General features: G+C 37.0%; 1 protein-coding gene across 1 annotated transcript in view; it reads right to left on the bottom strand.

The window, feature by feature from the left end:
* The window catches only part of LOC120516669 (kynurenine 3-monooxygenase), a 71,061-nt gene that overhangs the window by 5,004 nt on the left and 49,625 nt on the right, over window positions 1-16,432 (bottom strand). The window contains exons 11-14 of the mRNA XM_039738519.1: window positions 6,194-6,251; window positions 4,694-4,776; window positions 3,074-3,175; window positions 1,048-1,107 (exon numbers count right to left, since the gene is read on the bottom strand). Coding sequence (XP_039594453.1) covers window positions 1,048-1,107; window positions 3,074-3,175; window positions 4,694-4,776; window positions 6,194-6,251 — 303 coding nt within the window. The remainder of the gene's footprint in view (window positions 1-1,047; window positions 1,108-3,073; window positions 3,176-4,693; window positions 4,777-6,193; window positions 6,252-16,432) is intronic.

Below are 16,432 nucleotides of genomic sequence, written 5' to 3'. Positions count from 1 at the left end.
TCACATTTCATACTTTCACAAGCATAACTTTTAATACCTGAACCTTACATCCAACACTGCAGTCATAACTGTCAACAACAGCAACAATGCATCATTCATTTTTACCTTATGTATCTCCTGAAATGCCAATGTATAATCTGATTTTACAGGAAAATGTTTACCTTGAAACAGGTTATGTTTATTTTTAACACATGCAGTGTGCATTCCACACGTACAAAATAGATGTATATGTTTAAATAACTGTGCTACCCATCTAAGATGGGTTGAAATCTAAATAATCAACATAGACCTCGGCGTCAACATTTGCAGTGCACCATTTATTGGAACATATTTTGAAAAGCATGTAGTGATAAAAAGCACTGCATTTGTAATTCCAAAAGATCATGAAACACAAACATTTGTAGTAAAGCATATTTCGATGTTATATACCATTTGGTAATGGATTTGTAAAAACAATGTTAATGTTCGTGATGCACCATCTGTTGGAATGACAGAGACATAGCTACTGAACAGACTCCCAGACACTTATTCTTTTGTTAAGGTGGATGGGGTCTTTTTCGAAGAGTTTTCAGCTGTAGACAGTTCATCATAATCAAAAGCTTGCCCTTTGTTGGACCAGGTTAACAAGAGCACCATTGGTCTTTGCAGTTCAAAATCACCTCCAATACTATGAGCACTACCTTCATGAGGTGTTGGACTGGTTTAGAAATGTGATACTCATCAAGCCAGTTGTCCCCAGACATACAGTATGTATTATTCATACACCTGGCTCTGCAAGATTAGGCTTTCCCCATAGGGACTCTGATTTTTCTGCACCATCCATGGCATGGATTTAGGCTGAATGAAACTACTAAACTGGCCTGGCATGAATATCTGGGTGTGCCCAGTTGAACTAACATCTTATTTAGAACTGGCTCAATCATTGTGCCCAGTTACACACAGGATATGCTCCAAGTTACCACTATCCTGCACTAAATGAAACAGGGGAGAGCCAGGGCCATGACCAAGAACCACTGCTCATGTCTAAACAGACGTGCATATATTTACCTTATTTTGCCATTTCCACCTTTTCACTGCCTCATGGTAGCGGATTCTTGAAAACGTAACCTGCAATATGCAAGAAAAAAAAGGAAATTTAAAAAAAACATTCTCAAGTAAATTAAATCCAATTCAGGGTTCTAAAAGCCTGGCAGCATCAAATGCAAGGTGGGAACCGAAACTGGATGAAGAGCCAGTTCTGCTTGAGGCCCACTCACTCACAGGACCAATTAACCTAAACTGCACATCTCTGAAACACATGAAACAATGAGAGTACAAAGACAAAAGAAAAAAAGTTCACACAGACAGGAAGTCTCCACACAGACAACAACTACACTCTTCCTAATAAAGGTGCCAACATGGTTCTTCAGAGTGATGCCATAGGGGAACTACTTTTTGGTTTGTTTCCAAAATAACCACCCACCTGAAGGTTCCAGAAAGAATCCCTTTTTTTATTTAGATCTACAAGGAACCTATCACTCCAGTCTGGATTTCACTCTGGTCCCAGCACAGTGACAGTTCTGGTAAAGGTGGCTAATGATCTGCTGACGTGGGAACTATGGGCATACTTGTTTTTTTTCAGACCTCAGTGCTGCTTTTGACACAGTCTGTCATATTATACCGCTTCAACGTTTACAGTCACTCCTGTGTATTAAAGGAACTGTTTTATATCGGTTTAGGTCTTTTTTATTGGACAGGCACCAGTTTGCTATACTGGGGCCTCGTAAATTTCCTGTGGCACCTGTTACTGTCCTACAGGCCCTGGTTTTGGGGGCTTGACTATTTAATATTGATCAGCTTCCTTTATGTCAAATAATTCATGCGCATGGCCTGGACTATCACTGCAATGCTGATGATGCCCAGATATATGTAAAAACATCCACATTTCGTCCACCTCCTGCTTTTATTGGATGTTATGGATGACAGTCAATTTTTTTAAGTTAAATACTGACAAAACTGAGATACTTTTGATTGTGAATGAGTCTCAGTTGGCTAAGATGGATCCGTTTGCACTATTAGTTGAAGACATCCCTCTTCAGGCTTCTGTTATAGTTAGATAGGTGGGTGTTACATCTGATTCCTCTTGGTGAATTGGTCCACATATTAATAACTTAGTAAAAATTTCATTTTATCATTTAAGGAGTTTAGCCCGACTTTGACCATCTTTGACGCTGGCAGAAGCTGAATGTTTATAGCATGTTTTTATTACATCTAGGCTAAACTGCTGTGATGCCTTATTGTATGGTCTTCCAAAATCTGTTGTTAACAAACTGCAGTACATTCAGAACTCTGCTCTCACTTACACCAAACCCTGGGAACTTATTACACCAACGATAAGGGAATTGAATCTCATATTCATTACAAAATACTTCTATCACCTTACCAAACCTTAAATGATGAAGCTCAATCTTATCTCAATGACCTCCTACACTTGTGTGTACCTGCCCGCCAACTCTGATCATCTCAAATTGGTCCTCTGCTTTCCATTCCCAGGTCTAGGAGGCAATGGGTGATGGAGCCTCCTGTGTTTCAGGTCCAACCTTGTGGAATGCAATTCCTCAGAAGCTTAAAGATGTCAAGTTACTACCAGTTTTTAAAATTAGGCTTAAACCGTATGTGTTTACTAAATCCTTTGTAAAATTCTGTTTTGTTATCCGTTACTGGTACCTTTTTATGTATTTTTATCTATTTTGCTATGCTTTGTACTGCAAATATTGGGTGCAATGGGGAGAATTTATTAAAATCTGTTATTAATATTTATTGCTAAGGAACCACACAGAACGGTACAGTGCCATTTTAGAACTGCTATATTTAAGTGTGCTGGCATGAGATTTGAAACTTGGATGCCAGTCCTGTCAGGCAGCAGCTCTAATCCCTGTGTCACTAAATAGACCCATAAATATACAAGTCAGGAAAATACATTTCCTAGTCATTAAATTAAACCCTTTGGAACTAATCATGTTTTTCTTTTATCTACTTAATAACTGTAAGAATGTAAAACTTATTTTTCTTTGCTAGATATAACACAACTTACCATTGTGTACAAAGGAATTATAGTGTTGGGTATGATGTAGTGAAGCATCATGTCAAGATACTTTCGGAAGATGAACCACTTGGAGTTAACATGGGCACGCATCTACATTAATGATTAAATAGAAAACATTGTTATTTTTCGTATACATCTTAAGTAACCATTTCTTGCTATCTAACCACACTACTGTGCACAGAGAAAATTTGAATATAAATTAATAAAAAAAGAATCAAAGACATAAAAACTGCAGCTAGACCTTTTATAGTGCTGTGTCTGTTTAGCAAGGGTTAGTACTGGTAATCTGTTCTATGAAAGACTAAAACACAGTCAATATCTGAAGCAAAAATCTTCCCATTTAGTTTTAGTTTTATTGTTAATATATCAACTTGAATACAAAAGTATTCAAATGAAAACTGAAACATTCTGAAACACAGGCAAAAAAGTTACAGACAAAGGCAAGAAAACAAAAAAGCAGACCTTAGATTCAGATTCTCTGTACTTCAAACCTCCATAACAGATACATAATAGTGCTGAATAATACAAGTACAAAATATTTATACATACTGGAGATTATAATGGAATCATAGTAATGATATAATGTAAAGCATCAGAAAACAAGGAATCTAAAGTGCAAGAACTAAACACACATGCACATCATAAGCTTGTGTTTTGAGGATATCGGCAAACTCGGATAATGACATGCCTGACACACTGCCGTTTGTATCATTGTGTGGCTTGTTTTAATTATGGTCTTTCCAGAGATGGGATTTCTGTAGCAACTGACACCGTAACATTGTAATGGAGACAACTCAACAAAGTAACCCCATAAAAAACAAAACACAACAGAACTAGGACAATTATTTTTATTGATAACTAAAAAAAATAATAACACAAGCTGAACAGACAATCGGGAAAAACGAAATAGAATCAAAACAAAATAGTAATGATATGCAGAATTATTAATTGTATAAAATTGGAATTATCCTCCACTTTTAGAGATGAAAATGCTTTTGACAGAATGTGAAAGTGCTGACAATGTTTCACACATGTCCAAAGAATTACTTTTGAACGCTGCTGGATAAACCCTGATATCTCTTATTTGTCTGAGAAGCCATATTGTTACTTTTGTGGCTCAAAAAAATGGGAAGCATTTTGTTTAAGTAAGACTAGGATGTAAGAAAATAATATGTTCCATAATATTTGTTGAACTTGTAAAAAAAAAAGACAGATGTTATAATTAATGTCTGTATTGTCTCTAATGTCTATAATTGAAGCCAGGAAGCACCTCTTTACTCAGAGAGTTGTGGGAATCTTTAACAAACTACCGAGACACGTAGCTGAAGTTGAAACCTTGAGAAACTTGAAGAAGTATCTGGATGAGATACTCGGAAGATTTAGCTTTTAACTAAACAAACAAGCTTGATGGACTGAATGGTCTCCTCTCATTTGTCAGTTCTCTTATATTTATGTCTTAATGTACAACTGTGGATCACAGTGACTACATTACAATATCTCATGACTTGCATGGGTTATCAGGCAGTAGAATGGGTTATGTGCCTTTTCCATCACCTCCCCTATTTATTACTTCATGCAAACACATGCTGATTTATTGCACAGTTTTACCTCTATGTAGTTATACATTGCCAGGTCAGCTATTGCATGATCATCTGGTACTCTAAGTCGGGAAAATTCTTGGAGACAAATACCTAAGTGGAAAGAAAATAACATGTTAGTATAGCACACTCCTTTTCCATTTTCTAATGCATCATCATCATCATTTTTCCAAACATTCTTACCACTCCCATGCTTTTATTTAACCTGCAACCTTTACATTATAGAGAAATTAGAGCAAAAAATACACCATCTTGGGAGAACTTGATTCTAATTATGTATATCATCAGAGGAGGACATATGGTAATTCTTACCGGGATGTAACTACTTAACTCCTAACTTAAAGGTAAGGTGACCATCCGTTCCCGTTTTCCGGGGATAGTCCTCGTTTTCGGACAACTGTCCCCACTCAGAAACATGTCCCCGTTTTGTCCCCGGTTTAAGATTTCGTCCCGGTTTCAGCTGGTTCACTTTTTTGAATGTATCTCATCACCAGGATAATTTGAACTCGGCGCGCATGCGCGGTGTTTTGACGAAGGTTATGCTTTACCGCATCCTGCAACTTTGGCGAGAAATCATGTGATATGGCCTATGCAGGTAACATTAGAAAAACATATTTTAGCCTTCCATCAATTTGTCCAGAAAAGCATACTATAGATAAACAGAAAATAGTGTCATAATACAGTAGCTGATGTCACTAGTTTGGGGACCTCCAAATCATGACTTATCAATATTTTGCAAATGTTTGGTGCATAGAGATTAAAGAGCTATGGTGGGATAAAGGATCTGTTCTCATCAAAGTGTTTATGTTATCTTCTTATATGATGACAATGCAGGCGTATTTAAATTATAAGCATGTACAGATTAGATTATAAGTGACAATTATCTTTGTTTCCTTTTTACAATGAGATCTAAATCTAATGACATCAACATGATATTTTTCAAAGATGTTTTCAGTTGTGCAAGTTAAGGAAACAGGCAGAGTTACAGTGTACTGCATTAATGTAGTCTTTTCTGGAAATGATATGATTAAAAATTTATTACAGGCATACATATTTTTTGCCAAATGTTTAACGCATGCAAGGAAAAACACATTGATTGCCAAATGTGATTTTTACAGCAAACTCAGCAAAAGTGGGCCTAAAGTGGTCCTATAATCTTGATTTAAGTTTTGAAATCTATATTATACAAGTCTATTACTGCATTAAAGAAAACTAAATACAGAAATATTGATTCATTCAGATTTAGCCAAACTGTTGATGTATGCAATGACAGCATTGTGGATTGCTGTTTAAACATGTCTGTCTATTAAAACATCAATTTTTAAGCCTATTTATTCCATTCAGGGTCCCTGCATTTGGAATTCATCCCACAAGCAATTGGTTGTAAAGAAGAATCTCTCCTGCCCTGAACACCAGCACTTAAACTAATGAACCAAAATATGAGGCAGCAGTTCATTTTATTTTCCAAATTATGAATACTTACTTTATAAATAATAGGGTATATACTTACTCAAGTCGCAGTTGTAATTTTCAAGCAATTCATCAAAAACAAGACAATCTTCAAAGCCCTAAGTAAAAATGAACAACAAATCAATATTTCAAATGGAGTTATAAAAACCGTACTATAGCCACGACTTGATATCACTGAGGTTTGCCCTTCATTGCCTTTTCTGTCTAGAACAATAATACAGATAATAAATGAACATTCTGGAAACTTTTTTAGCTTAAAACTAGATATTTCTTTAGCAAAAAATCATTGTCCCATAGAATTCAACATTAACAAGACTTATTGGATAAAATGTGCATTTGAGTATAAATTATTTTTAAATAAACTTCAATTAGGAATGAGCAAGCATAATTCTGATAACACCTCCATTTATTTAGTAGATTGTTTCATGTATCTCTCATGAAAAATACATTTCTAGAACTTGCACAGTCCATTTTTGGTAATTTCTTCAGATAACATTGGATGTCCATTTTTGGGAGACTTTTATAACATTCAACAACAACAAAACTCACTAGTAAGTTGGTGCCATACTGTACAACATGTGTTTTTCTGTCTGAATTTATATTTTTATTTTTCACAAAGAATATTAGATCTTCATCCATATATTAGGTACAAGTGACAAAGTACACAAATGTATAATTGTTATTTAATTTATTAAAAAAGGTGAGAGGAAACTCAAAACCCATAAAAAGAAATTAACTTCTTAAGCCCTATTTGGGTGGGATTAGTTTTATACCAGAAGATGGAGTAAAGTAATTATTATCAGAGGCTCTCTTTAATTTTAGTCCCATCCAAATTGCCCATGGCGGAGTGGTGGCTCTGAGGCTAGGGACCTGTGCCAGCAATTGGAAGGTTGCTGGTTTAAATCTCGTAAATACCAGACGTGGTCCCACTCTGTTGGGCCCTTGAGCAAGACCCTTAACCTGCAAATGCTCTGTCCTGGATATGGTGTTAACCTACATGAGGCCTTGAAGGCAGGTCCTCCAACTTGCAGGGAAAACTTGAGGGTGTATCCATCAGAGGGTACTCTTTCTCCTCTGGGATATGCTTCTTGAGGTAGAATTGACTAGAACCAATACCTTCTCATTTGTACTCATGGCGGAAAATAATTACAAGAGAGAAATATGGTACAAAAAGAGATATGTATTTAACTTGCTTTAAAAGATAAAATTCATTCCCAGAATATAATGCATAATCCTGTATACATACAAATTCAGGCCAGAGAGAAGCAAAGGGACATCACAGCCAAGTGGGAGAATGCTGGCACACAGATGTCCCTTTCATCAGCGAGGAATGTCTGTGGTATAGTCAGATGCTTCTGACGTTGTGCTGGATCCTCGTCATTATAAACACTCACATAATTACATATTCATAGAATTCATGTCAGATATAAGTGACTACCAGAAGAAGTGGCTGATTATTAATACCTTCACAGACTCTGGGTTTTTTAACCATATTGGTCAAGCAGACATTATCACCTTTTAAAATAACCTGACTGTTCTTTCACATGTTTTCTGCCTATCTCACTAACCTGACTTCCAGCTGTCATTTGTCAATCTCCCTGGCGGTCTCTGTCTTTCAGCTGAATTGCATTGTTTTGTGGAATTTCACAAATTACATTTGGCACAAATAACCTTCTTGCTACAGAGGGTTGGTGGCAGGATTGGCAGTCCAGCCACTGTAAAAAACCTCACACTGGTTCCATTTCATTTGAACTAGTGTGATGCTGAGGTGTCACCCGTTGCACGGCTTCGCTTGGGTCCTAATTTGGGATTCTGAGGTGGTTTGTTGTGTGATGGGTATGGCAACATGCTTTATCATGTCAGTAAGTTTTTAGGAACTGGGCATTTTACCTCTTATTAAAAATTAAAGAGCCTTATACCTTTTATGAAGAGTCCATATAAAATAAACCCAATTTAAACTAATCCCATGCAAACTAAAATGTCAGTAAAATTCCGTCTTTTGAGAAAACAGCATTTCCCTGGGATTTTAGAGCTTATGGAGTAGAGCAATAGTTATGTAGCTACAATGTGTGTGGATGTTTTGGAGTGATGATATTGCATAACTGTAGAAAGCTTGCCTATCTGAGTAATTCTTTTTTCAGACATATCTTATACGTATTGTAAGGATTCATAGTAAATTATTAACATTGTGTGGTACCAATGACTTTACAGCCATATCTTATTCCATCTAAATAGAAGATTAGGCTAAGTAAGTGGTTACACCATCTTTTAGAACAATCACCACAACCAGGTGTTGTTACTGTCATTAGGCTCTGGTCCATTCTGGGAAAAAGGAGAAACTTCCTTCCTCACTTCCTGTTTGAACTTGATGATATTTGGTGGGTTTTAGAATGAACTGAATGAGATCATTCTTGCAGAATTCAGTGCAAGGTATGATTCACTCAAAACATCCATCCATCGTCCAACCCGCTGAATCCGAACACAGGGTCATAGGGGTCTGCTGGAGCCAATCCCAGCCAACACAGGGCACAAGGCAGGAACCAATCCCAGGCAGGTTGCCAACCCACTGCAGGACACACACAGAGACACACTAGGGCCAATTTAGAATTGCATGTGTTTGGCTTGTGGGAGGAAACTGGAGCGCCCGGAGGAAACCCACGCAGACATGGGGAGAACATGCAAACTCCACGTAGGGAGGACCCGGGAAGCGAACCCGGGTCTCCTAGCAGCGCTACCACTGTACCACCGTGCCGCCCTCACTCAAAACAGCTGACCCGAATTGCCCTTTTGCATGGTGTCTAACATAAGTGAGCTTGGATAAGTCTCTAATAGGGACTGATTTCATGGATGCACAGGGGAAGAGAAATATTATACAGTGAGTTTGATCTGCTTTCCAGTTCTAACCTTAGAGTAGGTAGCAAACTCCAAGAAGATGAACATTCATGTTGCATCTTATTCTGATCCTATTTCTTCCCTTCTGACATGATTCTTTTTGTCACCTTTTTTAGTGTTTTTAGCCTTTCAGGTCTAATTTTGACTCATAGTTTTTACGTATAGCATGTTTAATTGTAGAAAGACTTTTTTTTATTGTGTTTATATCATCTCTTTGCATTTCATTTTGGGTTGCAGTCATCATGATACTTTGTTGTTATGTAACAACACATAATTACTACTGCGTGGCCACCAAAAGCAACAACTGATGAGGTCACGATCAGTATACTATTTAAAATAGCAGTGTGCTACAAACTTTGTCCAACTTTCTGGAGAATAAAAACAAATTGTTGTGGTTTGAATAGTTTGTGATTTCAAATTTTAAGTGCTAAGGCCTGCTATTCTCACTTCAATTTTTGATTAACATTTTAGTTTGGTACTTTGGGGAGGTTCAGCTTCTGGCTTTTGTTATAATGTGGACTTAATTTGATTTTCAAGCTTTTTGCTATTTTTTTCTTCCTTCATTATTTTGGGTTTTGAATATCGGCAAATTCTAAATGTCAGTTTAGTCTTCTGTTAAACATTTATCTAAAATAGATACAGTACATATTTCTTTTATTTTTCCTGGCACCATTTAGTTTTCTACAGATGACACCATTTTGCGGGTTTGTTGTCATGATACAGTAGCTCATTGTTAGGGATGTGGTTTCAGTGGTCACAATCTGTGACTCACTGGGGCAACAGTTTAAAGGTCAGCACTGTTCACATCCTGGTATGCAAGACTGTGGATAAACTCCCTCAAAAGTTGGTGTATAATTCATATTGGTTAATGTTTCTTGGCGCAAGAACTTTAGCTTAATCTTTTGACTTCGATTAAATAACTTGTTTGGATTTACTGACAGTGTATTTTGACTTCCTATGATATGTCTGCAGGGCAGGGCAAGATTTGGAGTAACCAGGAAAGAAATGTTAAAGCAGAAATGGTTCCAAACCCAGTGATCAAATTGTGCATCAAAAACAAAGAGTAAACTTATAAGTCAAGAACAAAAGTAAAAGGTCGAAAGCACAAAATTGAAGCACAAAGTTTTTTTTAGCAAACAACTGAATAGAGTTTTTTTATCCACAATTAAAATAAGAAAGGATGGCCCCAGAAGGCCTTTTGCTCTATTGTGTCATAATGCTCAGGTCACGACCTCTGAGGACACACTCATAAAAGGTCACGTGTCCTAGGAACGCGTATCCAAATTTGCAGTGAATATACTCAAAACAAACTGTTGAGCAAGATAGACCAAGAATTAATTTGTAATTAAAACAGAGTAGAATAGCAAAAAATAAATACCGGAAATGAGTTCAGGGGCTCTAAAAACCCCAAAAACGAATGTAGAATCATAAAGTTAAATGCACAACTGACTGTTTAAAAATAAAAGGAATAATTTCTAACATTCTGATTTGGGCCCTTGTTTGTCTTTTACTGACTGTGTTTCATTTCCCATTTAAAAACCCACCATTGCCACCTATAGCAGTATTGTGCTGCTACGGCAGCCTGTGATAATATTGTTATTTGACTGTTTGGTACATTCCTACCACCACCCCCTATTTAATTAATACATATTGGTATGTCCCTAGCTCACTTTTTGCTGTTGGTGCTGCTTTAGTCTTTGTTTTACCTTCCGCCATATTGTATTTTAGGTTAAGGAAATTATCGTCCTTTTACCTTCGAGTTGTCATGGTTTTCACGTCCTAATACTTGTATGACTTCTTGCCAGAAATCTATATTAAAGTACACGGATTCTCAGCCTTGAGTTTCTTGGTGAGTAAAACTATCTGTCCACGTTCACTACAACCAGTGGAGCGACGCACACTCCGTACGGACTGGGTCTTGGGGGAGAAGCCTCGCTAATATGGTGTTCGGGGACAGAATAAGTATATTTGAACCCTTGTCTGTTTATTGACCATGCCTTTGGCTTGCCTAAGACTCTTTCCTCCTAATTTTTTCCATTTGATAGAACATCCACATTAAAAGGAAGTCAACTTCATTTGAAGGGCCATAGCATTAGTGTTATTTTGAACTAATTTTTTTATGTTCCCCTTATTGGTTTGGTGTATCTTGCACTCTGCTCTGCCATTAGTTTTTGTGTTTATGACTTAACTTTTGTTTTTATTCTGTTTGTTTAAACTGTTATTGCTGATATCTTGGCTGGGGATTTCGTACATAATGTTGCATTCCATTTATCTCAGAAGTTCGATGTCAGATCAGGTTTTGAACATTCGCCTACATTTTTCACTTATGGTTTTATCTTACACTAGTGACTGGGAGCCCGATCGAATTGGGCTACAAATTCTACGTTTGTGAAATCCATACTTTCTCTGCAAAGAATTATTTGTTTTTTTAAGTCCTTGAAATGATTTTGTTATCATGACACTGATTTGTGCTTAAAATAGACCTTTTCGGCCGATGTAATGAAGAGCTTCCTTTTTAAACGGGGCTGCTAGACGTGAACTCAGCTCTTTGGCGCACCTCATTTGATTTTTTCCGACAAACAAATTTTCAAAACAAACCGTATTTTATGACTCTAATCAGAATCGGAGTAATCATAATTTTCGAGTGGTCATTTTAGATCTGATATTGGCTAAATTTTTTTTTTTTTTTTATTTTATTAATTTTATTACAATCAATACATAGCAATCAAGTTTTTACAAAAAAAAAGAATTATGCTAAGAACAGATCGATCCCCACCCTTGAGAGAGAGAGCAAGCCAAACGGTGTAAAATTTAAGGCTTGTAAAAATACCTAAATCAACAAATTCTCTGTGCTTTATAAAATCATTTCAAAATATTACTGATTAGATCCTGCCATGTTTTGAAAAAAGTCTGCACAGATCCTCTAACTGAGTATTTGATTTTTTCCAATTTTAAATAATATAACACATCAGTTTCCCACTGACTTAAAGAGGAGAGTTTGGGTTCTTCCAGTTTATCAGAATAAGTCTGCGTGCCAACAGTGTAGTGAATGCAATCACAATTTGTTTGTCTTTCTCCACTTTAAGACCCTCTGGAAGAACCCCAAACACAGCTGTTAATGGGTTAGGAGGGATTGTGAGTCCAAGACTGTCTGAGAGGTAATTAAAATTTTTGTCCAGAATAATGTTAATTTGGAGCAGGCCCAGAACATGTGACCTAGTGAGGCTGGGGCTTGGTTGCAACGTTCAGGTTGGATCATGCCCTGGAAACATTTTGAGAGTTTTAGTCGAGACAGATGTGCTCGATATATAATTTTGAGTTGTATAATTGTATGCTTTGCGCATATGGAGCTTGAGTGAATTCTCTGCATTGCTACTTTCCACTCCTTTTCTGATATATTAATTGAGAGGTCATTTTCCCAGTGTCCTCTTGGATCTTTGAAAGGAAGGGATTGTAAAAGGATTTTATATATTGTAGAGATGGAGTCTAACTCCTTGAAATTGAGCAATAATTTTTCCAGCGTGGATGAGGGTGCAAGATGAGGAAAATCTGGAAGGTTCTGTTTAACAAAGTTCCTGATTTGAAGATAGTGAAAGAAATTTGTAGCTGGAATGTTAAATTTGGAATGTAATTGTTCATAGGATGCAAAGACGTTGTCTATATAAAGATCTCTAAGCAAGTTAATTCCAAATTTTTCCAGATATTAAAACTGCATATGTTTGTGAGGGTTGAAAGAGGTGGTTCTTTGCAGGGTGCCACAGAAAGAAGCTTCTCCGTCTTAAAATGCTTTCTACATTGGTTCCAGATTCTAAGTGAGTGGAGCACAATTGGGTTATTAGTGTATTGCCGATAACGTGTGTTTATTGGAGCACAAAGCAAGGAATACAAAGAAGTACTGCAGGATTTTACTTCTATTGCGGTCCATGCCTGTGTATGTTCTTCTATTTGTGTCCAGGTTCTTATCGCCTGTATATTTGCTGCCCAGTAATAAAACTGGAAGTTAGGTAGAGCCATGCCGCCTTCTGCCTTTTGTCTTTGTAGGGTCGCTCTTTTGATGCGTGGATGTTTAGAATTCCAAATAAATGAGGTTATTGTTGAATCTAATTGCTTAAAGAACGATTTATTAATGTATATTGGTATGTTTTGAAATAAAAAAAGGAGCTTAGGAAGAATATTCATCTTAACAGTGTTAATTCTTCCAGCTAGTGTGAGATGAAGGGTTGACCATCTATGCAAGTCTTGTTTAATTTTTTCCATGCAGACGACGAAATTTTGTTGATAAAGAGCTTTATGTTTACTTGTGATGTTTACCCGAGGTATTTAAACTGTTCTGCAATGATAAAAGGAAGGGTGTCTAATCTAATATTATATGCTTGCGAATTCACCGGAAAGAGTACACTTTTATTCAGATTAATTCTGAGACCAGAGAGCTTTTGAAATTCTGTGAGTGCTGCTAAGACTGCAGGCACAGAATTTTCTGGGTCCGATATATACAGTACCATGTCATCTGCATATAATGAGATTTTCTGTTCCAGTCCTTCTCTGCTAATCCCCTTTATCTGATCAGTATTTCGACAATGTATTGCCAGTGGTTCAATGGCAATTGCAAACAGCAGTGGTGACAAAGGGCATCCTTGTCTTGTGCCACGTTCTAGTTTAAAGTAGTCTGAGCAAATGTTATTGATGCAAACTGAAGCTTCTGGGTTAGTATACAGTAATTTAATCCATGCACAAATGTTGGGCCAAACCCAAACTTCTCCAAAATAGTAAAAGGTATTTCCATTCAATCATGTCGAATGCTTTTTCTGCATCCAATGATAATAATATTTCTGGGGTGTTTGATTTAGTTGGTGAGTATATTACATTAAACAGGCGTCAAGATTTGAAGATAAGTGTCGGCCCCTAATAAATCCAGTTTGGTCTTGTGATATTACTGAGGGGAGCACTTTCTCCATCCTTCTAGCTATGATTTTAGAGAGTATTTTAACGTCGTTATTCAGAAGTGAAATTGGTCTGTATGATGCACATTGTAATAAGTCCTTATTTTGTTTTGGAAAGACAGTGATTAGTGCTTGGCGAAGGTTTGTGGAAGAGATTGGTTATCTCTGGCTTCTGTAAATGTTGCTAATAGGAGGGGAGCTAGCTGAGCGGAGAATTTCTTGTAAAACTCTGCAGGGTAGCCGCCAGGGCCTGCTGCTTTTCCACCTTGGAGTGACTTTATAGCATCCAGTAATTCTGATAATGACAGAGGTTTATCGAGCTCCTCCACACTAATAGCGTCAATTTGTGGTATCTGTAATTTATCCAGAAATGCATTAGATTGTATATTGTCTTCTTTAAACTCAGTAGTATATAGGGATTTATAGTAGTCTCTAAAAGTGTACATTATATTTTTGTGTTCGATGATTTTATCTCCGTTCGTGTTAGTAATTACGAGATTGCGTTGCGTACATCTTGCTTGTGAATTTGTTGCCTTAAAAGCTTATTAGCTTTCTCTCCATGTTCATAATAATGATGTCTGGATTTGTAAATTAGTTGTTGGTTTCTTTAGTTGTCAAGAGGTTTAATTCTGAATGTAGAGCCTGCCTCCTCTTATGTAGAGTCTCGCTTGGTAGTCTGGCATGTTCTTCATCTATTTTAGTAATTTCGCTTTTATCTCTGCTACTTTCTTCGCTTCGGATTTATTTCTGTGGGAAAGATATGAGATAATCTGTCCTCTTAAGAAGGCCTTAAGAGTTTCCCAGAGTATTCCTGCAGAGATCTCAGGGGATGTATTTGTCTCTAGAAAGAATTCAATTTGTTTGGATATAAATTCAGTACAATTCTCGTCAGCTAATAGAAGCGGATTGAGACGCCATCTGCGGGTGAGTGTATGGGGCTTAGTAATTTCAGCTCCAAGATCATCGGAGCATGGTCTGAAATAACAATAGCATCGTATTTACAAGATTTAATCTTAGGCAAGAAGTTATTATCTATAAAGAAGTAATCAATCCTTGAGTAGCAATGATGTACTGGTGAGTAGAAAGAATATGTTCTTGAATTTGGGTTTAAAAACCTCCAGGGATCTGATAAGTTGTGATCAGTTATAAACTTTGTAATTATCTTTGCGGTGTTAGTTGCCGTTCCCCCTGTGGAGGAAGTCTTATCTAAAAGTGGATTTAGAACACAATTAAAGTCCCCAGCCATTATAAGTTTATGAGTGTTCAGATTGGGAATGGATGCAAATAAATTTTGTATAAATTCCTTATCATCAACATTAGGTGCATAAACATTTATCAAAATCATTTTACAGTTAGATAAGTCTCCCATGACCATCACATATCTCCCTTCAGGATCCAATACTACATCTGATGCTACAAATGGTACTGTTCTATGTATGAGAATTCCCACCCCTCTAGTTTTCTTTGTAAAACTAGAATGGAACATTTGGCCAGTCCAGTCTTTTGCAGCGGAACTGATCCTTACTTAGTAAGTGGGTTTCCTGTAAAAATACTATTTTAGCATTTAGACCTGTTAGGTGAGAAAGTACTTTCTTTCTCTTTAATTCGTGATTCAGGCCTTTAACATTCCAGCTTACGAAGTTAACTGTCCCATCATGGAGACACTGATTCTGAGTTTTTGGTGTCATATTATAGTCTTAACTGGAAGTGAAATAGTTTAGGTCTTAATTTCCTATTCCCCCAAGAGTTGTTGCCATGCAGCTTATTATTACGTTGATAGTTATAATTATAAAGATTGAGATGATAGATTAGATATAGATCAAGCCTGCTCTCTTTCTCTTCCCCCCTTAACCCCCACCCTCCCTTTTGCCTCCCCAGGTGAGGCTAAAACCCACTTCATGCAGTCCCAGTCCTCTGACATACCCAGAGACAGAGCACGCCCAAAGCACATCAAGCCCCCATGCAGTGGCGCTTTAAGGTTAAAAGATAGAGATATCTGTTACCAATATAGTCTTTAAAAGAGGAAAAAGAAAAAAAAAAGAAAAGAATTTTGCACTTAATATATATATATCTATACTAATAAAAGGCAAAGCCCTCACTCACTCACTCACTCACTCACTCACTGACTCATCACTAATTCTCCAACTTCCCGTGTGGGTGGAAGGCTGAAATTTGGCAGGTTCATTCCTTACAGCTTCCTTACAAAAGTTGGGCAGGTTTTATATCGAAATTCTACGCGTAATGGTCATAACTGGAAGCTGTTTTCTCCATTTACTGTAATGGAGATGAGCTTCAACGCCGTGGGGAGTTTCGTGTGACATCATCACGCCTCCCACGTAATCACGCAGTACATAGAAAACCAGGAAGACCTAAAAAAAGCGCTGAAGAAAACATGCATTATATAATTGAGAAGGCAGCGAAACAATAAGAAGCGAGCGAGTGAAATA

Source organism: Polypterus senegalus, chromosome 16 (assembly GCF_016835505.1).
Source record: "Polypterus senegalus isolate Bchr_013 chromosome 16, ASM1683550v1, whole genome shotgun sequence".
Lineage (NCBI taxonomy): Eukaryota > Metazoa > Chordata > Cladistia > Polypteriformes > Polypteridae > Polypterus > Polypterus senegalus.
This window is presented reverse-complemented; position numbering and strand designations above follow the sequence as displayed.